This window comes from Epinephelus moara, chromosome 4, assembly GCF_006386435.1.
Source record: "Epinephelus moara isolate mb chromosome 4, YSFRI_EMoa_1.0, whole genome shotgun sequence".
Classification (NCBI taxonomy): Eukaryota; Metazoa; Chordata; class Actinopteri; order Perciformes; family Serranidae; genus Epinephelus; species Epinephelus moara.
The window spans coordinates 14,429,455-14,453,507 of record NC_065509.1 but is presented as its reverse complement, the minus strand read 5'-3'; the positions used below and the strand labels follow the sequence as shown (position 1 = coordinate 14,453,507).

General features: G+C 43.9%; 1 protein-coding gene across 1 annotated transcript in view; it reads left to right on the top strand.

Annotated features, from left to right (window-relative positions):
- Nucleotides 1-11,351: 11,351 nt before the first annotated feature.
- The window catches only part of efnb1 (ephrin-B1), a 66,058-nt gene continuing 53,356 nt past the window's right edge, over nucleotides 11,352-24,053 (top strand). Inside the window, exon 1 of the mRNA XM_050041863.1 lies at nucleotides 11,352-12,407. Coding sequence (XP_049897820.1) covers nucleotides 12,292-12,407 — 116 coding nt within the window. The 5' untranslated portion in view covers nucleotides 11,352-12,291. The remainder of the gene's footprint in view (nucleotides 12,408-24,053) is intronic.

The following is a 24,053-nucleotide window of genomic DNA, read 5'->3' as shown; positions in this document are numbered from 1 at the left end:
TCAGCCCTTTTGGAAACACGCTGTTAGTGGTGTTCATGCAGAAAGAGACGTTTTAGATTAGTGTATAGCTGTTGTCAGAGCAGTTTTATGAGGAAGTGCTTTATGTCCACATCTCACGCTTCTGTGCCAAAACGATTATTTTTCCGTCTACTTTTCTTTCCATGATTTCTTCCCAGTTGTCCGTCTGCTTGAGTTAGGTGAAGTTGTGTTTCTGAGGTCAGGGTTGCTCGGTTTAAATCAGTGCCACAGAGCTTCTAGCTTGTATTTACTCCTGATAACCCAGAGGCCCCCACGGACCCTATCAGTTTAGCTGGTGTTGAGACCTCATAGAGGGTCAAGGAGGACTGGGAGACATGTTTCACACATGCATGTGCAGATTTTACTGGAGAAACTAATCTAACAGCATCTAAAAAGCTATTTCATGGCAACTTAAATGCTTGTTCCATATTTAACGCAACACTCAAAGGAGCTCTTGTACAGGGAGGGTGAGACTTTTCCAGGATTCTGCAAGGAGATAAACTCACACAACTTTAATTCCGTGGATTAATCATCAATGAGAGCATTGGTTGTAATCTCCTCGGCTTGTAAGGGCAGAGGAAAGCAGCTGACCCTGGAAAATCTTTTACCAGGACCTGCCTCAGATTAGGACACACGCACACAGACAGACCAACTTCCAGGCCACTGGCGCTCAAATGTCCAGACTCATCTTCCACAGCGCCTCACGGTGCACTGCAGTACACCCTATCCTTGACATTTCTGTGCCATCCCCAACAATGCGCTGTGTACCCAATAAAATATCTGGTAACCAAATAAAGGGAAAGAATCTCTGCTGGATTAAGAGGAGACGCTCCGTGGGCCGTAACAGAGATGTCAAGGTGAATGTGAAATGAGAAAAGGATCAATGCCCTTCATTATGAGGAGCAGGTTTCATGAGACAGGCCAGAACAGGTCAGAGATTCCAGTGGAAAGCTATGAATAGAGTGCGTGGGAACCTACTGTGTCTGCCTCCTGTCGGTTTTCTTCGTATTGACACATGGGCAGAGCGGCTAAAGGTATGCTGAATGAGTGAACGAGTGACAGGGCCATTGTACGCGGAGGACAGAAGCAGGAGGATTAGTCTCCCTTTGACACTGAGGGCTGAGATGGTCCAGTGTGTGGAGGGAATCTGTCATCAGCTGAGCTGCAGGTGGTCCAGAGGTCTGAGCGGGGCATTTGACCCTGTGAGACGAGAAAACAAGGCCAGTTTTCAGCCCGGAGCAGGATGATATTTACCCTGGGTTACCCTGGAATCTGATTCTCTACACCTTCTCTCCTCACCTCGCAACATTGTTGTGGAGCCACTTTCGCTCGTCCCGGCGGGCCTGAGCTCTGCAACGGAGATAATAATGGTCCCCCCCAACCCCTGCAGGAAGAGGAAACAAGATTATGGCTTTTCAATTAGAGAGAAACTCAGAAAACATGCGTGTCTGTGAGGTAGCAATGCACCACAAAAGGCCCACATTTCTTCCATTTTCAAATCCCTTGAAGCTCATTCAAAGGTGACCCGCAGATGACTGAATGTATTTCTGGGCCAAGCCAGCTCTGCTAAATCATGAGTCTCAGTAAAGTTTGGATGAGTGTCTTATAAGGGCGTGATGAGACAGGTCTAATAAAGATGACGGAGAGCTCTGCATGTCACCAGCCCCTGCCAGGAAACCCCAGTGATTAACGAGGGCCAGGACACCTCTGCTAATAAGACTCATCTCTTTAATTGGCTCTATGATATGGCTGTGCAAATGGCCCAAGGTGTGTGCGCGCGTGCGTGAAATGTGTGTGCTGTGTCTGTGCTATGTCCATTTGCCCACACATGCAGGGGGTGTACAGGGTGTGTCTGCATGTGTATGTGTGGGAGGTTGGCCCATGCATGTGCCTGTGATTAGCTTTTGCACTTCCTCTCAGCACGGATACACGCCAGAGATGAGGTAGGGGAGCCTCATTAGAAAGAGAGCACTTCTATAGCCGGCCAAGATTTAACACCTCACCCAATAATAATTTATTCAATCTATTCTTAAGTATTGCATGCGCTGGTAGATAGGGGTTAGGTTATGTAAGAGTGCGACAGTGCCTAGTTTGAATGTGATATGATGATAATTATAAATCCAAGGGAGACGACAGATGGTGGGGTACTTTAAAGGTTCAGCAGGTATAACTATTACTACTCTTCTGCTGCCAGATCAGTCCCCAGGAGAGCGTGAGGGGGAAAAGGGAAAAAAAGTAGACGTCAAAGACAAGAAGAGAGAGTGCAGACACAGTAAGAGAGAGCTGGTCCTCGTTAGCACACTATTCGTCAGTCATGTGAGGTCAGAGAACCCTGAGGGGTGGTGTGTGACCCCTCACCTCTCACCCCTAACCCTCTGCCAGCACCTGGAGCTGAGGTATTTCCTCATAACATTTACTTGTTACATTTTGCCTCTGATTTTACGGCTCAGCTCAGCTCACGTTTTGAACCGAATACCCTCCAACGGTTGTAAATTTGAGCAGTATCTATAGAAAAAATATATATGCAGAAAAAATGTACCAGCCGGCTCCCCTGTCCGCACACTGACCGTATTTGCAGAGTGGGGAGTGGTTGACCCAGGGCGAATGGGAGTGGACGGCACAGAGAGGAAGGAGGAAATGCAGAGAGGACAGGGAGGTACAGGAGACAGAATGGGAGGTGGAGGAGGGAGGTCAGGGTCACAGCTGTGATAAAGAGGTCAGGATGAAAGATTGTTGCTTCGGTGCGGCCACGAGGAAAATAAACATCCTCCTAAAAATAGTTGGGCGACCTGTTCATCTGTCATCGCTGTTGCTTCATCCAGGTGTGAGCAACTTTAGCTCTCGACAACAGGTCTGGAATCTGCTGACTGTCTCCGCTCAAACTGGGTTAATAATGTAAAAAATGTGTCCAAGGAGGCCTTAATCCGAACTTCTCTGGAGTTCATAGGCCCCTCGACAAACAGAGTCAGTGATTATCTTAACCCCTCCAATAAATATGACATGCCGGTCTTAACTTCATATCTGCCCCTGACCACTAAACCTTCACCTCTGACCTTTTTACCCCAACCTGAGCCGGTGACCTCCCTTCACTCCATATGTCTTAATTTCCCGTGAAGAATTTCTCCTGAGCTGAGCAGAGCTGCTTTGAGGAAAGTTTTTTTTTTTTTTTTGACTGGCTGATTGACGGATTGCAGTGTGAGCGAGCCCAAATGCTCAAGGCAAATAAGACAAGCCGGAACACAAATCCTCTCGCCTCCGTCTGCCTATCTTTCATTCTCTGTTTCTCTCTGTGCCCCCTCGCTTCTTCCGGTGCCCCTCCTTCCTTTATTTATGCCTGCAGAGCCACTTTGTTGTGCTTTTAGTGGCTGGGTTTGTAGATGGAGCAGATGCTGGAGCTGATATTCCCTGATCCTGCAGCGAGCCGAGATAAGAGCAGATTTATGCCAGAGTGAGGGAGCATGGGAGTAATTGCTGAGGCTTTGATGATGCGGCTGAGAGCACTCGTGTACCCTCGGCTTCTTACTAACAAGGACATCCTCAGATTTAGGAGTTTGTCTCCCTGGGTTTAAAATGTGTTTTTTTTGGTGTATATCTTTGGTTGCCAAAGGTGTGTTTGTGCAACAGTGCGCGTTTGGGTGCAATGCTGCTCCCCCTTTGTTCTGCATGCACAAGTGTGTACATTAGCCGTGATTATTCTTTGTTTAAAAGGCGTGTCACAATTACAGCATTGTGTTGTGTGCGTATGTGTGTGTGTGGGCATTACACACTACAGACTTCCTCCAGGATTTTTATGGCCTCTTTATTTATAGCTGCACAGACTCACGCTCAGCTGAAAACATATGACATAATCAGGATGACAGATAACATTCTATCGGCAGATAAGGTTATCTCAATGTGATTTTCTATGGTTCAAATATAGGCGTATTTTCCCAGGAACAGATGACAGCGTGTGCTGGATTTGAAATAAAGGCAAATTCAAATGATGTTTCTCTACAGTCATTATAAGGACCAGAGCGCCTGTACTACCTCTTAAAATATAAATACATGATCAAAGCTGCAGCGGCCTACGCCATTACACTGCACCTGCCAGGGGAAAAGAGGCAACGCTGATGAGGTTGTTGGGGGCTACTTTATTCTGTACCCTGATTAGAGGTGGACTCTAAATGGCTCTTCAGCCGAGCATTGAAAAGAGATGAATCATCTGTTCAGTGTCCCTGAGTGATGATGTCACTGAGGGCATGTCAGCGACACCCAGCAGCAACAATGACACGCTGATCCCAGGGGCTTTGGAGCCTGACCCGACACTTGACTGATGCAAGTGGGCTCAGACAGGACAGATACCTTCGTGAGGCATACACACACGCGATCGCACACATGCCAAAGCACACAATGCACACACAAATCTTATCTTTCTGCCTGCCCCGACCGTCAACCTGGGCCTTCCTGTTTTTCTCAGGGGCCCTAGAAAGATTCCAACCCAGTGGAGTCGTGTGAGGCTATTAGCTGTGCTGGGAGAGCCACTTTGAGGAGTATCTACTGTGGAGAGAGGGGTGATAAGTGGAAGATCATTAGAAGCCCTGAGCCTGAGCCAAATAGAATTAGATGACGCAAGCCACAAGATCATAACATGGGCCAAAATCAGTAAGGACATTGGGATCAAATTAGACGCTAAATCCCTCTGTATCATTTAGCAACAATAATTTCTTCAACACGTCAGCTCTGTGGGCTACTTGTTTCAGTTCCAATCCCGCCGAAGAGCGCCAGCGCTCAGTTCAGAGGGGGAGAGCAATGAGTCAGATCCTCTGCTCCAATTATATCTGCATCCTGCAGTCTGCTCTTTTAAAGCAAACACACACACACATCCTAACACTAGACAAAACATGCACACACACACACATACACACGGCCAGAAAGACACACTTTGAAATCCACACTGCACGCACAGCTGCCAAGAAATGCATGTAGCAGTCAGAAAATAACAGACTGGAAAACAGAATCACACATGCCGTGCAAGCGCACACACACACACATATACACACCACTTGAACAGGAGCTTGTTGACCATCACACAGCCAAGGGACTGTGAAGAAGAGAGAGGGGGGGTGAGCTCACAGAGGTCGCTTTGAAGTTTCTATTCAGGTCTTTGTCCCATTCAGGCTCCTGGCAGTAGACATCTCTACTAGAGGCCCGGCCCCTCCCATCGTCACACCGTCCCCTCACACACACACTCACACTCTCAAAAAGAAAAGAAGGCACGTCCGCAGGTCCTGTCCATCACACAGGCCTTAATTAGAGTGGATTCGAATGCACCCTTTTGTACCCTTCTCACTCTCTCCTCTTTCTTTAACCCCCACCCTCACTCATTTCACTCTCTTTCACCGGCTCCCACCCTCTCTTTTTCTCTCATTCCTCCCTCTCTCCCCTAACCCTTTTTCACTTTTGTTGCCCTCATTTTCTTGGCAGGGAGTGAGGCACCTCTCCAGACGTTTTCTTCTCTATGCCTTGAGCCCCCTTCTATCCCCCCTCTTCTCGCACTGCTCTCTCCCCCCAAGTCTGGAAGCTGAGTGTGACCTAATGTTTGACAGACAAGTAGCCTTGGAGAAAAGACTCATCTATCAGAGGCTTGTAATTCTATTAGAATGGACAGAACATCCCCCCCAGGCCAGCATTTGGCATATTCTCTCCATCAATTTAGCTCTTCCCTAAACCCTCCGGGGCCACCGGCCTACAAAATGCAGTTTACGCTAACAAATAATCACAGCCAGTTAATAATGTGTGTGTGTCTGTCTGGGTGCCTGCATGTCCTAACTTTCTACCGATTTTTTCATGGGGAATTGTCGAGCGCCGAGTTCTTTGATATTAAGCATCAAAGAACAATTTCTCTTTTCAAATTCTAATCTCATCTGAGAGACTAAAAAAGGTATAATGCAGGCAACTGTGGCGAGTTAAGATAGGAGGATCACAACCAGCTACTAATCAGGATTGTTATCGAGATCCCCAGATGTTTATATGTAGACAAAGATGGTTACACGAAACATCTATTGCCGTGGCTTGTTATCAGACCTAATTACTGATATGAGAGGAGAGAGGAGAGTCGAGAAGAGAAGAGAAGAGATGAGGTTTTGCTTACATCTCCTGCTGGGATGTTAAATTGAGGAGGACATGTTTAGCGCACATTGTTATTTGTCTGTAATCAGTGCTTTCCTGTCAGTCTTGATGGCTGAGATGAGAGGAGGAGAGGAGGTGGAGTGAAGCAAGAGAAGGAGAAGTGAGAGGAGGAAGACGTCTGGACAGCAATCAAGCGTACCGCAAACAGGAAATGTAAGTCTGCGGATGCCCCAGCTGTTGTGTTTGGCCTCGCTGCTGTTACAGTTAAATCAAAGCAGCAGGAATAGCTCATACGACAACTTTTCAAGTGTCTGGCTCTCAAAATAGTTCGTTTACATTAACAGAGTTTTCCCACTGTTTCAAGCGGCCCAGTGTTTGGAGTGAATCCATGTTGTTTGCGTTCTTGCCCTTGTGTTTCCTTTAGTGAACACTTTACTGTGTGTGAGGCGGACGGGAAACATGCTGCTGAGTGCTTGTGTGTACGTGTGTGTCTGTCTTTGTGAGGGTGTGTTGTCTCAGTGGTTAATGGCTGTTCGATATTGATTACAGCTGGAACGTCCGAGTCACATGTTCCTCGTCCTCTCCAGATAACGAGGGTTAACCACTTGACCCCGTGCATGCCAAAGGGGCTCCGCTCATACCTGGATCCATGGCCGCGGCTGAAGCCACATGTCCCACAGCTCCACAGAGGCCGCAGCCCTCTGGTCTCCAGCCTGGCCTGTAGATCACGGCCATGTCATGGAGCCACACCAGAGGGAAATGCGCCAGACTTCATTAAGGGCAGATTAAAAGCAAGAGGAGGCCACTTTAACTGTGATTTATTTTCACTGTGAGGTTGCTGGGTTGACTGCAGGACCGCAGCGGCTTCATCCTGGAATGATGATGTCATGGTTTCAGTGTTTGCGAAGTGTAAATAGCAGATTGGGAAGGAACTATGTCCTCGGCAGCAGAGTTCATCTTGGAGTTTCAGAGAGAGGAAAGCTACAGAGGATGACTAACTATTCTCCATTTCAGAGCTGAAAGAAATCAGTAGACGGTGAAGAGGATATTAATCTGCAACCATTTTGCTAATTGATAATCGTTTAAGTCATTAATCAAGTAAAAACTCTAAATATTCTCTCTTAATGAGAGGATTTCCTGCTTCTCTCTCTTTTATATCATTAGAAACTAAATAGCCATGCTAATGGTTTTTCTGTCTGTTGGTCCACCACTTTGGTCCAGACTAAAATGTCACAAGTATTTTATAGACTGCGATGAAATTTGGTACAGGCTTTTGTGATGTCCAGAGGATGAAGCAGCCTGACTTGGTGATCCCCTAATCTTTTCTCTAGTGCCCCACTTGGGCTGACATATCTGCTTTTTAGTGAATAACCTGACAACTCTTGGATAGATTACCATAAGATTTGGTACACATATTTACGGTTCCTAGAGGATGAATCCTCCTGACTTTGGTGATTCACTGACATTTCCTGGTGTGGCATTGGCGAGTCAAAGTTTTTACTTATTTTGTGAAATGGCTTAACATGGACTACAGTAGCTAGATTGGCACAGAATTTAATATAGATATTTACGTTCCCAGAGGATAAATCAGTATGACTATGCTGACCTTTTTTCCTAGTGCCACAATTAAAATAACATTTGTGTTTAAATGTCAAGGGAAATGTCTCACCAACTATTGGACAGGTCGCCATGACATTTGATATACAAATTCATGCTTTCCAGAGGATGATCCCCCCTGACTTTTCCTTGCTTGCCCATGGCAGGCTAAAGTTTTCACTTATTTTAAGAAATATCTAAATCTAAAACATCTAGAACAGTAGATGTGTATGCACAAATCTTTTATTGTAATAGATATGCATGGTTCCCAGAGCATATATCTTTATGGCTATAGTGACTTTTGCTCTAGTGCCACCTTGAAGTTGACGTTTGTTTTCAAATGTCAAGTGAAATGTATCAACAACTTTTGGATGGATTGCCATGAAATTTTGTATAGATATTCATGGTTCCCACAGGATAATTTCCTGACATTTCCTGGCATGCCACTGGCAGGTCAAGTTTTCACATCTTTGTAAAATATCTCAACATCTGCTGAGATGATTGATTGGCCTAAACTTTTTTTTTTCCACAGACAGTCATGTTCCTAGATGATATATCTTTATGACTATAGGGACTCTTGCTCTAGTGCCACCATGAAGTTGACATTTGCCTTCAATTGTCAAGTGAAATATATCAACAACTATTTAACTTTGAATTAGCCTTGAAAGTTGGTATAGATATTCATAGTTCCCACAGGATGAATCCCTATCTTCAGAGATTCCCTGATATTTCCTGGTGTGCCACTGGCAGGTCAAATCTTTTACTTATTTTGTAAAATAGCTTAACATTAACTTCAGTAGATGGATTGGCACAGAATCTAATACCAAAATTTATTGTCCCAGAGGATAAATCTGTTTGACTATGCTGACTGTTTCTCCACTGCCACAGTTAAAATGATATTTGTGTTCAAATGTCAAGGGAAATGTCTCAGCAACCCTTGCATGGGTTGCCATGAAATTTAGTATATTCATGGTTTCCGGAGAATGATTCCCCCTGACTTTGGTATTTCCCTTACATTTCCTGATGTGCTGCTGGCAGGTCGGTGTTTTCACTTATTTTGTGAAGTATCTCAACATCTACTGCAGAGGATGGATTGGCCCAAACTTTTCTTTTTTACACAGACATTCATGTTCTCAGAGGATATATCTGTATGACTGTAGGGACTTTTGCTCTAGAGCCACCATGAAACTGACATTTGTCTTCAAATGTCAAGTCAAATGTATTAACTTATAGGATGGGTTGCCATGACATTTGGTATACAAATTCATGCTTTCCAGAGGATGATCCCCCCTGACTTTTCCTGGCATGCCCATGGCTGGTCAAAGTTTCACTTATTTTGGGAAATATCTCAACATGTAGAACAGTAGATGTGTGGGAACAAACCCTTTTTAACAGATATGCATGGTTCCCAGAGGATACATCTTAATTACTATGCTGACTTTTACTCTAGTGCCCTCATAACATTGACATTTATGTTAAAAAGTCAAATGAAATGTCTCAACAACTATTACAGACTGCGCTAAAATTTCACAGACATATTCATGTCCCCCTCAGGATGAACTGTAATAACTGGTGATTAACAGCAATAAATATAATCTTAAATTGCAGCCTGACTCCATTTCGAAGGGTCTGAAAAGTGTCTGTGTAGGACCTTCTGTGGTATCAAAGTACATTCAGGCTATTTATAGAAGCACTAATCACAGCCACCTATACACATTAACATGATGACCTCATTCCTTGAGAATGCCACTATTTCATAGGTGGCTGTCTGAGGGGGGAAGAAAAATCAAATTGCTTTCCATATGTGTGACTGAACATGAAGCTGCTCTCAATACACTCCTTTGTCCTTACATATACTGCACTGTGTGTCACGTGGCACAGAGCTTTTATGTTTATGTAGCAAAATGTGGGCAGTCCATTATCTGTAACATATCCTCCATAATCCTCTTGTACTGTATATGATGATGTGTTGTTCTTTTGCCACGTGTACTGTCATAAAAGATTAGTTCTGATTGCTTCTCGAGGCAAATGTCTGTATTGTGTTGTACTTGGCTAATAATGTGTTTTTTATTCTGCTGCTTTCAGGCTTTGGTTTGATCATACTCTTACAACAACAGCATTGCATGTCCACCATCATCGTCCCTAAGCCATATTCCTATTGGCTATTCAGCTTAGGCCTGCAGCTGTGCCACTTGTCAAAGTTGTACACAGGAGGCGTCTCATTGGCTCGCAGCAGATCAGGTATCTTTACATGACCATCTGATTGGACTTTGAGGTATCAGGTATCCCAGACGTCCTGGTCATCAGACGGGACATGCCAGCTCTGTGGCAACTGGCCTGTGTTTGCTGTTACTATGACAACACAGTCTTTAGCGGGGCTCTTGAGGATGCAGCCATGGCAAAATTCCAACAGCACTTGTAGTATAAAGAACAACTTTAAGACCTCGGCAGCCTTTTTTGCTTTTCCATGCCCCTTGTTGAAGTTGCAGCCAATGAAGCCGTGACACTCCAACTTCTGTGGCCCCTGCTGTCACCAGCTCACACACACATGAAACACAAATCTAAATACTCTCAGATAATTATAGTGCACAATCATTTGTGTTTAAAGCTGACGTTGAGCTCATTGTTTCATGAAGATTTATGGTCCGTCAAGGCAGAACAGGATGCAATAAAATATAATTTCAGGAACCATAAGACATGTCTTTAAACGTTTCTTATCTTTCATTCCAATTATATTAAATCCACCTCCTGTATACCATGAATCGATTTCATCACAACCATTAGGGGGCGGCATTGATTGAATAAATGCACCAAAATTAAGAGAAACTCTCCTCCGTTTCTCTCTCTCTCACACACACACATACGCACACAAAGGGGGCACAGACATGGACATGATCAATTATGTGTCAAGCATTTCTTCCTCAATGAATGAATGGCCCAATGACTATAGCCTACCGACCGTCTATTGTCTATTGACACTGGAGACTAAGTTCTCATGCAGTTCATTATCCCACAAGGGGACAACTAGAAAGAGATCCAAAGAGACCATTAATCATCATTCCTTTCAAAGAGGAGAAAGGAAAGGACCAAAATAACGGATACTGTAATGCTATACAGTAAATTCTAAAGATTCTTGTAGAATTGAACTGTAGGCTACATAAATCTGGAGAGGTTTTACACTGAAATATGAGCCCAGCTATAGAGAGAAACTATCACAAATTCACTTATCCTACCTACCACAGACATAATAAGAATTCCCTATTGCAAGAGTTTGATAGGCCTATATTGTAGGAATGTTATGGCATAAATGTTAAATCCTGGGTCCCGAGGGATAAGCGGGTCCTGGGCTTAACGGGGCCAAAGTTTTTTCTCCTGTAGCCACTTTTACGCACGCTCCAACAGCCTATCACGCTCATTTTCCTCACCAAAGCTTTCAGTATGACGAATAACTCCAAAGTCCATTTCAATTCGGGTCGATGGCTCGGGCCGAGGTGGTGGGGGAGTGGAGATGTGGGGTCAACCCAATAACAGACTCCTTCCCCTCCCTCCTCCCACCCCTCCACGTCCCCATAAATTGCCTTCGCTTCCTGCTTCCAAGTTCGGACAGAGCGCTGTGATTGGCCGCGGCTCGCACTGTGGGCTGTCCCCCCTGCGCTCCTCTCCGGCTCGGGTTACAGTTGAGCTCGAGCTGCTGCACTTACCGGAGCGCAGAGAGTGTTTTTGCACGGTTTAAAAAAAATACCGGCATGGAAATGTTGGCGAGCGGATTTAGAGGCAGGGTGCGGGCTGGTGAGCAGGTCTAATCTTCCCTCGGCACTTTTTGTGTCCGAGCAGCAGCAAACAAGGAGGAGACGTACAGTTTATTTACGCACCGGCCACGCAGCATGTCCCAGTCGGACTAGAAGCGACCCTGCTGGAGCGCAACACGCACGCGGAACGGCGCTGAGAGCCCGGGAGGAATATTTACAATAGAAACTCAATTCCTTTTGTGAGGAAGAATAGCTGGGGGAGGAGGAGTGAAAGATAACACTGGAATGAAGTGGACCTCGGGATTCCCAGCGTGCTGCGGAGTTGTGACTGATGGATGAATGTGGTCATCTGTAGGCTATATCCAGCGACAGGTACAGACACCAGCAGGGGAGCTTTGACAAAGACACGGCGCAGCGCTTCATCGGCAGCCGCATCGCCAGATTGTGTCTCCCCCAAAAAAACTGTGCGATCGGTTAGATCTGTTTCATCACACATCAGATCGCATCGCTGACTTGTCTCTACAGAGTAAGAAGGTCACGGAGGGCTGTTTTTGTCTCAGCCACAGGTCAACCAGGACACTCGGGGCTGCTTTCATACCAGAGCTAGAACTGGGGGCTTCTTCGCAAGTCCTGCGGACAGTTCAGTCAAGGACACGGGGGTCTGGAGCAGATTTTTAAAAGGTCGGACAGAAGGACATGTATCTGATATCGACCTCACATGCTCCCGACTGATCGTTGCTCACCTTCCCACAGATAAAGGCTGCCAGGCGCACCGTCCGACGCTCTGAGTTATCGGCTCACTGTCTGCACATTTATCAGAATGGCGGGACTCGCTTGTTGGAAGTATTACCTCTGGATCTTTATTTTAATGTGCAGGTCGGCGTTACCTTCGGCGAAATCGCTGGAGACTATAATTTGGAGCTCGCAGAATCCCAAGTAAGTCTCGTATTTCATTTGCACAAGCATGCCAAACTCGCTGGGTGTGTGCGTAATGGAGGACTGACATTACTGGAAAAGTTGCCATTGTGTGCACGCTGGGTTAAATGTTCTGTTAAATGTAGCAATTATCAGAGAAAGAACATAATGTGTTTTAATTGTCATTCCTGCGCCACACAGTGTTGTGTTGATTTATTTCTCAGTGGGGGATTTCCCAACACCAAAGAAGCACAGTAGGTGCAGGCGTATACAATATACAGTAGGCCTCACTTAAAACACAATAATGGATGGTTAATTATAGTAATTTATGACAATATTACATGTCACTTTTTATTACCAGGCAGAGGCCAAAGTCTGCTTGGACACCCAAGTTATGACTACTTCAGAGTTGTGAGAGTTTGTCCACTTCCTTCCCTGCACTTTCTTGTAATTGAGGTAATTAGCTAAACAGAGAATGGATTACAAAAGCCAAGGAAAGCATGCCAAGTGTGTCAAGGTGTAGTTTCAGGTAATTGGATCAAGGATATCTCTCCTCTCAGGAGCCCTGACCATGGGCGATACTCGCCTTCTTGTGAGGGCCACACTGCGTCCCAACTCTCCCAAGTTTGCCCACAGAAAACTGTGTGGTGAGATGGTTTCAGATATCAGAGAGGGAGAAATGCTTGGAACGAATTAAATTTTTCTTAATTATCCTGGCACGGATCCAGCCTAATTTCTCCACATCAAATCAAGGGGCAAGTTTCTCAAAAGCAAGCAGCTGAAGCCAGCCATTTTTCTAAAGATTCATATTATTCCCATCAAAACAAGCAGAGTGAGCCCAGACTGCTGATAATAAAATACGCTCTGGTAACAATTATCACCCACTTAGACTTGACTCCCACATTTGCATGATGTTGGAAAGCATACATAAGGGGAAAATAAACTAGAAGGGGGAGAAAAAAATCCTCTCCCTCTCTCCTGTATTTCTGTATTGAGCTGACCTTCATTTGAGCTCAGTGCACCGAGGGGAAATGGAGAGTAGCTCGACCAGCTTATAACTAGAACTTACTCATTCAAGTGAATCCATGATTTATCCCCCAAATGTCAGATGTCATAGGAGCTCGTTGTGCAGTCAGTGGGTATGAATATTGCTGCCATGTTCACTGGAGTGTGTGTAGATATGTGTGCGTGTGTGTGTGGCCTGGTCCTAATGGTGAGACTACGGCCCATCAGCTTTTATTTGACTATAGCTGCAGAGGTAGTGGAACAATGAGCGTCATCAGACAGAGATATGACACACACACATACTGCACATGTACAAAAAAAACCCACACCTCGTGTCAGTCATGGGGTAGACAAATGAAAAAAAAAGAGTGGGAGACATTTATTGATTGATGATGTCACCTGCAGGGAATGTCTTAGAAGGTTACCACGCTGGTTTAGGGATTGGAAGATCATTTCTCCATCTGTTCCTCCACTCGGCTCCTTGTAAAATCCCTCACGCCGGCCGAATATTTCATAAAGTTCACAGTGGAACAATAATGCACTCCGCAAAGTGTTCTCTCAACCTAATTATCCTGCTGCTCTGCGCTTAGAAAACAATAGACAATTATCTTGCTGTGTGCAGGCTTTGCAATAACAAAAGACAAACCTGTTTTTCTTCTGAAATGTATCTGTCAGCAGCGGTGTCTGATAGGCAATAAAAAAAGGAAGACTTGTACAGCAATCAGCATCTGTCTTCAGTGTTTGTTGTTTTAAACTCCATCTCCCTGTCTTGGCCTATATTACTCCATAGTGATAACACAGAAAGAGAGAGAGCGAGAGAGGCCTATAGAAATGTACAGTACACTATCTGGTGACTTATCTAGATTTACGATGTCTTACTTCCTGTTCCCACTTTGGGGAGCACTGCTGCCTCAGCTAATAAATTAATCTGGCCCTCTGCTTGCACACTGTACCACATACACACCAAATATAACAATACCAGTGCCTCCCTACAGGCCATGAGTTATGAGACAAAGTATAGGAAACCAGCAGGTTTGGGCCACTATGGTGTGTGTGTTTTTCCTTTATGTGTGTGTGCAGGCTTATGTGCGAGTCCCTCAGAGCGTCCCTGCTGTTATGGATTTCCATGTGAGGATGCTATCACTCCGCGCTCCTGCATTATCAATAACTGGGGTTTGCTTAATTGATTTCCTCCCAGCGTGCTTGAACAGGCAACATACATCATCGCCGTAGCGGCGTCTGGAAAGAAGAGGCAGAAGAAGAAACATCCCCGAGTTTTGCTGCTGGATGTATCAGACTTTTTTTTTGATATTTAATTTGAAGGCGGATGAGTGAAATAGCAAGGGGGTAAAGGGGGTGGGGGTTCGGGGGGAGGAAGAAGGCTGGATGTGTCGACGTCCTCGGTCGGTAAAGAAGCGTCTAACATTTGATCAGAGCAAATCGGATTAGTTCTCATTTAGCTGAGTGGGATTACGCCTGAAAATGTCACTTTGTTATGACTGATCACGTCCCATCGGTTTGGCTGAAGCTAGCACAGCAATGTACAGGCATACTACACACACACTACACACACACACACACACTCACACTCACAGTGTGCTCAGGAATTCTGCAGTGATGCCAATTTAATGATAATCTGACAAGGTTGCTATGAGTGGTTCCTGCACGTCCTCTAACCCTCCTTAGCTAATATTTACCTCATGACCTGTAGCTACCACAGCCCTGTTTGCAGCAGCTCAGGAGACAAACAAAAATGATGGGCAAGAGGTGGAAAACACACACACACACACACACACACACACACACCTCTGAAAACATACAGCGGGGAAACTGCCACGGGCTGGCCAGGAGTCTGCTGCACTGATTTTGAACTCCTCGCATTTCGGTGAGGCTTGGAAACAGTTTGCAGACATTTTTTGGCCCCCGTGTCGGGTTCGAAGCCCACAAAAGTGCACAAAATAACATAACAGGGGGAGAGGCGTTTGAGTTGATAAAAGTCAGCTAAAGCCTCTGTTGCTGTGGGTCTTTGCTTACTCATCTTATTTTGCTGCCCGTTGACCTCAGCCGCCTGGCTCACACTTTAACAGTTGACTGGTTTGGTCTATTACTTGCATGCTTTATTGGTTCAGGGAGTTTGATGATTAAACTCGGTTTGATTGCCACCGTGATATTTAGCAACTGTTAATTTTCCTAAAAGAGAAAAACAAGTTTGTGTTCCAGATTTTGTTGGAGGAAAAAAAGCTTTGAAATGATGAGGTGGCAGGTTTACTGTTAAATACATTTTCAAGACGACGTCATTTTAATTTAATGTGGCTGCTATTAACACAATAAGTGCAAAGAAGGTCTGATTAGAGTTCAGGTTTTGTTTTCATAATTTGCCCTTCCGTTGAGATAATTGGGGGAAAATCGTTTTTCCTGTGAGGTAATTAGGAAAAAACAAATGGCCGCCTTATCTTTGTTTTTAGAGCCAGATGTTATCAAAGTACATTTTTTAAGGGTTTGTTCTCAAAGCGCCGAGTCGACACTTTGACTCCTGCGAAATGGCACACTGAAACGCTCCTCTGAGCTGACATTTAAATATAACGAGGATTTCAGCAGGAGCTTAAAAAAACAAACTGCAACTGCAAAAACTCGAAACTGCCGCAACCTGTTGAGCAAGAGTTGGGTGAAACTTTGGGGCTAGAACCGAAACAGGATTTGGTCCCTTGCAAAGATTTCGGCGAACGCTTTCCTCTGCCGCTTGCCGCAGTGTGGGTCACTGCTGAGAGGGTCAGAGGCCTGTTTTTTTTTCTCCCCTGCCCCGCGCCCTGCTGCCTGCCCCCTTTACCCCTTGCGATACACCTTCTCTCTCCCTGCTTTCCCCGAGTCCCCCCCTTTCTCCCCCTTTAGACTCTGATCGTGTTTCCCTCTGATAAAGATCTCATTACACACAGAGAGGATTCAGAGCCTGAGCCCCACTCAGAGAGAAAGAGAGAGGGCTGACCAATAAGAAATACTTCTGGAAAGCAACTGGCCCATGGTGCTGTAAAGGCACCCTGTGTCTCACTCTGAGGACAGCTGCGTTTGCTTTTATGTGCGTGCACTTCTGTGTCGACATGTCTGTTGTTTCAGCGGTGTGTAACGACAGATTCTTCATTTGGTTATCTACATGAGGCACCTGGGCTCAGAAAAGGGGTTGCAGCGCTTTAGGTTTTTTTTTTTTTCCTCAGGAAAAAAAATGCACTTTTTCCATCATGGTTTCGCTCCAGATGGACTCACTTTATCCGCTGGTGGTTTGGCTGCCACATCACTGAAAGCTGATCATTCTGCTTTTTGTGTGTTATTGATGCGTTCATTTCTTTATATTCGAGCAGTCGTGCACATTAAACCCGGTTTCGTTCCCCGGCTCTGGGAGCATTTGCAACTAATTTTTGGCAATTTTTTTTCACGTATGCGATCCCAACTGGTCCTCATGACCCAGAGTTACAGTTGGTTTTCTTTCAAGACATATTACAGGGACTGATCCAGAGCTGAGACAGCAGCTGAATGCAATGAGTCAGTTGGAAGAAGACTTGAAAAGATTATTAATCAGTTAGCCGATCAAAAACAATCAACTTTGATAATCGTTCAGGGGTGGGCAAAATTGATAAAATGTTGTGTACTATCATAGGCGTAGATTTTGTGAGGGATGCAGAGGACACCTCAACATTGATAACGTGCGTTTGACCCCACCACCTCCCCAGATGAAAACATGAAAGTAGCAGTGGACTTTTATGTTAACAAAATAAAGACATTTAAAATAAAAAAAGACACAAATTTGTGTATAAAAACTCACCCAATTGCACGACCCCTAAACCCCCTCTTTCATATGTATCTGCTCTCATAGCTGAACTGAAACATACGCGTATGTACACTACAACATATCACAATGTCACATTGTTATATTACATTTTCTAGAAACTCAGTTGTGAAACTGTTTATGACTAAATAAGCCAGACAGGAATGTCTGAGGACTTCTTAGGTTTATCCAGGGACTTAAACACCTGACAGATTCATCACACTGATGCAACAATCCAGTTAATACAACCTAATGCAACCAGATCTCACAATATAAAGATAGAAAAATCTCTGACAACTGACGAACTTCTATTCTCTCATCATATATATGTAGTTATATATATCGCCCACATAATGTGAGAATTTCCCACGTTTCTGTTTTATACGCTTTTGAAATAATAACTCCAAGAAATTGTCACGGGTAATCAGATAACCAATAAAGTAATTGTCAAATAAATCGATAATTAAAATAATTGTTAGTTACAGCCCGAGAGCAGACAATTAATCTTGGGAACCAGAGTTTGGAGCCCTAACATAGGCGTGACAGACAAGGGCTTTGGTTGTCTGCTGTGAGTCACAGAAAACTATTAACAACCTTGTTGAAACTTTGTGCTCCTCGACATAATTGTTTCAGTAATGAAACCACATGAACTGAAGTGTGCCAAAACAAACACAAAGTGTGGGATATGCTGTGCTGTAATTTAAAAATCCAATTATTTTGTACAATAAATTGCAAATCAATACAAGTTTTGTTTATTTTTACTCAATTTATGTGTTCATGCTACAATTAAAGGACACTAAATCTCATATGAAAGGGACAAGTATAAGCTTATGGAAGTGAATGAGTGCTTGAGAGTGCATGTCGGTGTGCTATTGTTCTTTGTCCAGCCACAGAGGAGCATTAAGGAAGTGTTAGAAGCGTGCCAGTGTGCCCCTGTGAAAGTGTCGAGGGCTGAGCGGTGGACGAGTGTGGAGTGGCTGAACAGTGGCTGCCTTACAGGCTGTTAGCGACCCGGCTTCATTAGACGGAGGCCTGGCTGGCAGCGACCGGGAAGTTCCCATCAGCTCCAGCTCTGCCAAGCAGAGGCACAGGCGCTGGAAAGCTTCCCTTAAGATTTCTTCTCGTTGCCTCGCCTGCGCTTCAGCTGAATCGAGCGAAAATGTAGGGATGCAGAGTTACAGGAAGTGGGGGGGAAAAAAAGTTGGGCAAAAGCGGGGAAAAGTCTGCCTTTTGTTTGCCATCTTAGTTCTTTTACATAAGAGCAGTTGAAAATAAGGGGATTAAACAGGAGAGGAAAGGAAGCTAATGTAGAGCGTTGAAATGCAGCCCTGGGCTCAACCGCACATCCTTTCAGTCCAGCGTAGAGCTCCCAGATTACTTCCATGTGTCAGTGCGAGGGGGAAAGCGAGGGAGAAAAGAAGAAAGGGGGACAGGGAGAGAAAGTTGAGCGATTGAAAAGCAAGCGGACTTGGATTGGTGGAGATCAGCGGCGGTGTTGGACAGTGGAACGGATCTGTGTGACAGCCATCTCTAAAACCATTACCCCTGCGGCTCCGACTCGGGAACTCGTAACCTCCTCCTCTGGACTGACCTCATAGACTTAACTCTTTCTCAGAGAACCCCTCTGTGCTGTGGAGGCAGACCTCATCAGACGCCAGGCCCAAACAGCGGGCAGGCAACCTTAACAGCCAGCTGCACTACAAGTTCTTTAAGACGTCATGAGTTGTCACCGCCATACAGGCAGCAAGGGATCTGTTTCCCCCAGTTTGTGGCACTCCAAAGACTTTTGTGGGGAGGTTTGAATTTAGTGTGCCAGGACTTTGGGGAAGGGGCTGAGGGATCCCAACAAACACAGGGTGGAATAGGGCAAGGCGTGCATGCTTATTAATAAGTAAAAAATGTCCTCGTTTTAATAAAAAATTCAGGTTATTAAATTATAATGCAAGTGTAGACAACTTTTTCTTCATGTCTTTAGTGCAGTGGAGCAAAATTACAAAAACAACTCAAAATCTACCTGCAAACTTTACAAATAATTTAACTAGTAGTTTTTTAACTTTTTCCAGGGCTTTTAATCACATCTACAAAATTACAAAAAAAATATGTGACAAAAAATAGTTTTAAGTCGTGGTCCATTTACGAACTTCAGTAGTAACTATTCAAGCTTTTTCTGATGCTTTCAACTCCAAAACAAAACAAAAAAACAAACTCAAAGTTAACTTACAAGCTTTTCTAGTGATTTTATGAACTTTTTCTGGAGCACAGTCCACTTACTAGTTAATTTTGGAGCTTTCAACCCACAAAAGTTAGATCAGACCCAATTAGACCAAAAATTCCAACTAAAGGTCCACTTACTAGATTTAATAGTGTGTTTACTAGCTTTTTGGCTTTCAATGTGTCTACAAAACTACAAAAAGTAGGACAAAAAAATGTAACTACACATGCGACTATACATTACTAGTTATAGTAGTAGCTTTTAACTGTATGCATAAAATTACAACAATATAGTACACCACAAAACAAAAAAAATAACTCAAGGTAACTTACTTGCTTTACTAATCATTTTTTTTAACCTTTTCCGGAGCTTTCATTAGCATCTCAACATTAACTCTCAGTCTACTTACTGGTTTTAGTAGTAACTTCGCAAGGTGCTTTTAGAGCTTTCAACCTACAAAAGTTAGATCAGACCAAATTAGACCAAAAATCTTCACTGAAAGTCCACTTACTAGATTTAATAGTGTGTTGACAAGCATTTTGGCTTTCAACATGTCTACAAAACTACAAAAAGTATGTCTGACAAAAAAAAAAAAGTACTACATACCACTTACTAGTTTTAGTTGTAGCTTTCAACTGTATATACACAATTACAATGATATAAACCCCAAAACAAAACAAAAAACTATTTCAAGATTAACTTACTAGCTTTCCTAATACTTTCAGTTGCACCACAACATTAACTCTCAATCCACTTACTGGCTTTAGTGGTAACGTTTCAAGCTGTTTTGGAGCTTTCAACCTACAAAAGTTAGATCAGACCAAATTAGACCAGAAATCTTAACTAAAAGTCCACTTACTATCCGCTACTAAGTGTTTTGGCTTTTAACGTGTCTACGAAACCAGAAAAAGTAGGTCTAACAAAAAAAACGTACTACTTACCACTTACCGTTAACTTTCAGTTCACCTACTGGCTTTAGTAGAAACATAGCAAGCTTTTTCTGGCACTTTTAACCTACAAAGATATATTAGACAAAATAATCTCAACATAAGGTCAACTAATTAGTTTTACTAGTATTTTAATTCACCTTTTCTAGAGCTTTCAACTGCATCCACAAAATTGCAAAAAAGTATATTAGAGAAAAAAATCTTAACTCAAGTCCACTTACTAGCGTTTCTAGTGATTTTTTTCAGCTTTTTCAGCACTTTTAATGATTTACAAACACTACAAGAAGTAGATTAGACAAAAAAATAGTACTACATACCACTTACTAGATTGGTAGTAACTTTTAACTCTGAATTCAAAATTACGTTAATAAAATAGACTCCAAAACAAAAGCAAACAAAAAAAAAACAAACTCAATGTTAACTTACTAGCTTTACTACTAATTTTTGCTGCTTTCCTGGAGCTTTCAACTGCATCTAAAAAACTACAAAAAGCACTGTGGACCCAAAAAACAGAACAAATCCTAACTCGAGATTCATTTACTAACTGTAACAGTAATTTTACCAACTTTCTTTGGTCTTCTCATGAAGCAAAGTCCATCTGCGGAGAAAGACCATGACGTGGTTGAAAGCTCTGAAAAAAGCAAGCAAGTGGACCTTTTTGCCAAACTTGTGTCAAACTTTCCATAGTCAAAAATGAGGTTTTATGTTCTACAAAAAATATTATTTTCTCTTCCAGAAAGAATTTAGTGTCACTCAAGATAAATATAATATAATATAATATAATGTAATATAATTAAAATTTCCCATGGGAACTGTTGAATCACTTGCCCGTGGCTTCTTAAGTGGAACTAAAGTGAGCTTTACTTTTGTAACAGATAATATTTTACAAGTAGAGACGGGATGAGGCATGACTATACCCAACCAGCTCTGAACATATCATTAATGATCATCATGGAGTGCTTTGTTCACTGTTATGAGTACACTAATGGAGTGACAGTGTAATTGAATGGAGTGGTAGGATAATAGAATGATAGAATGATAAAGTAATGGAATAGTGTGGTAGCGGCCCCCTTTTTCCCAAGGGATACCCCCTGTAAGTGTGTCAGTGTGGCAGATGGGCGGTCTGAAACATCCCCCCCTCCCCCATGTTAATTATAAAGCATCATAATCCATCTATGGCATACAGAGGCAGGACATGGAGACTATTAGGGCAAGCATGGAAATGGCACAGAGTATAATCCTCGGGACTTTACCACTATTAGGCTCCCCAGGCATCAAGCAAAAACCACTCGTTTCTCCAGTAATCTTGTTTGAGAAGTCCCATTCTTACTTTATGTGTGTGTGTGTGTGTGTGTGTGTGTGTGTGTGTGTGTGTGTGTGTGTGTGTGTGTGTGTGTGTCTCTGTAAATGTGTGTCCTGAATTTTTTTAGATGTTAACTGGAAGTTTGATTTATCTCAGATTTTTTTTCCCCTCTACTTCATCTTTTTCCCACCATGCCCACAGGCAAGACAGACAGCCCAAAAAGCGTTCGAGTTAGTGTGTATTAGTGAGTGTGCGTGCATGCCTCCGTTAACCCATTCTGCCAAGTCTTGGCTCAGCCTTTTCTAAGCAAACTCCCAGCGTGATCCCAGTCCCCCTTGTGCTGGTGAGAGGAGTTGGAAGAAAAGGCCTATGGGACTCCTGCTGCTCCCAAGCCCGGCCCCGGCCCCTCCGCCCACGAGGGCCGGGCCTGGGATTTGCTGCGCGCCGGGGCTCTGTGTGGCAGCTGTGACTGACGCTTCAATCGCCTCTCCCTGGGACACCCCAGTGCAACCCTGCATTCCCTTTCACACCTCGGAAACGGGGGGAAAAAGACAATTACACACATATTCAGCAAACCTCCCTCTCCCAGTCTCTCCACAATCCTGCATCTCTGATGCACGGCCATTTAGCAGATCTATAAAAAAACATTTCTAAAGTTTCTGTGTTTTGCAAATGGGTCCCTCTAAACAACTTGCAAATTAGTTTAGTTGTCTGGACAGCCTGTCTGCAATTTTATTATGTATTCAGAGTTGCTCTTGTTTATTTAATTTTTTTCCGAGTAGTCCTCTCTCTAAGTAAACAGTATAACTCAGCTATTTCCTTTGCATTTCCCTTGATATTTAGAAAATGTAAGTAATGGAAAAAGATTTGAGCCTTAAAGTGGAGTTAATGCTATCATGTATGGATTGTCAGTAAATTGAGTTTGTCTCTGGGCTATTGGAGCAGGGACTCGTAAGCCAGCGGGATTTAAGTCTCTTAATTGAATTATTTTGATTGCTGACTTGATTGATGGAGTCAGATGTGGAGCGTTTTCCATGCGTTTTTGTCTGACTAATTCCTCTTCCAATAGAGCCATACCAGACAGATACAATAGGAACCTGCAATCAATCACAACTGAGCATTTTGTTTGGAGGGGAAATGTGCCTGCCATCAGGTCCGAGTTCCACAAGCCAACCAGACAACGTAAAACCAACAATGACATCAGATAGTAGAGCACTCTAAAGTCTAATCTTCCCATAATGCCATGCTAAACCCCACAGAGACCCACGGCAGGGAGAAAGGCTTTTTTATGCCCCGGCGCTGCTCCTCCTCCCATGGCCTCTGGCTCTCTGTGAGTGTGTGTGTGTGTCCATGCATGTTGGGAAGAGAAAAAGAATTCGAGAGTGAATGGAGATGTCACTGTCAGACTCTGGCCTCCACATGAATCCGCTCCAGAATGGCCATATTGGCAGCTTGTCTGTGTGTGTGTGTGTGTGTGTGTGTGTGTGTTGAGTGAGAGAGTCTGTCGGGGGTCTGCCGTTTCCCCTCCACGCCGAGTTCTTACGGCCGTGATTGGAGCTCAGCAGGACACAGGTCTATATTTCATCCTCATTCATATGAGGGAGGCCGTTTCATCTCCCACACACATGTTTCCCATCAGATGTGTGTTTATTCTCCCCCATGATGTGCTTGGCCATGGAAGCCTCTCATCTCCCCGATATTGGAAATAGGAGCGAAGGTCTGCTAAAGCAAACACAATATCCTAAACCTCTCCCTGCTCGCTTTATGAACTATGCAGAGAATAAGACCGAAGGCGTTGCGTTGACTCGATTTAATGAGTAACCGTGGTAGCTTGTCCTCTAAAGGCTCTGTAATATAATACTTCACACTGTGATTTTAACTTGCTAATCTTAATGTGTGGCGCTCTCTCCGTGCTCTCATCTCCCATTTTTCCCCCTGCAACTGAAAACTTTGACTACTTTTAGCTATTCTCCTCATCTGTCTCTCAAGTCCCCCACTGTGAAACATGACAGCCCGAACCTCCACCACATCACTCCTCTCTTCTCCTCTCCTGTCTCCGAGATGAAAGCTTTTCTTTGCAGACAAACCTCTGCGAGTCCTTTCTGCCGCGCCGGGCCCAGGCCTGTGTTGCTGCTTTTAGTAGCTCTGTTTGCTGCATTTTCTGATTTATTTATACACTTCTGATTGTAGCACCTCGTGCATGTCAAGAATCTGAAAGTCGGGGAACCTTGCATGTGCATTATGCGGGCTGAGTCAAATTCTTATTTGAAATATACATGAATGCATGAATATATTTATTGTCGAGAAGCCCCTGTGCATCCGGGAGAGTCTCATTTCCTGTAGTGGCCCTGCTCTGGAATGGAGTGGCGTGATCCTTGAAGGC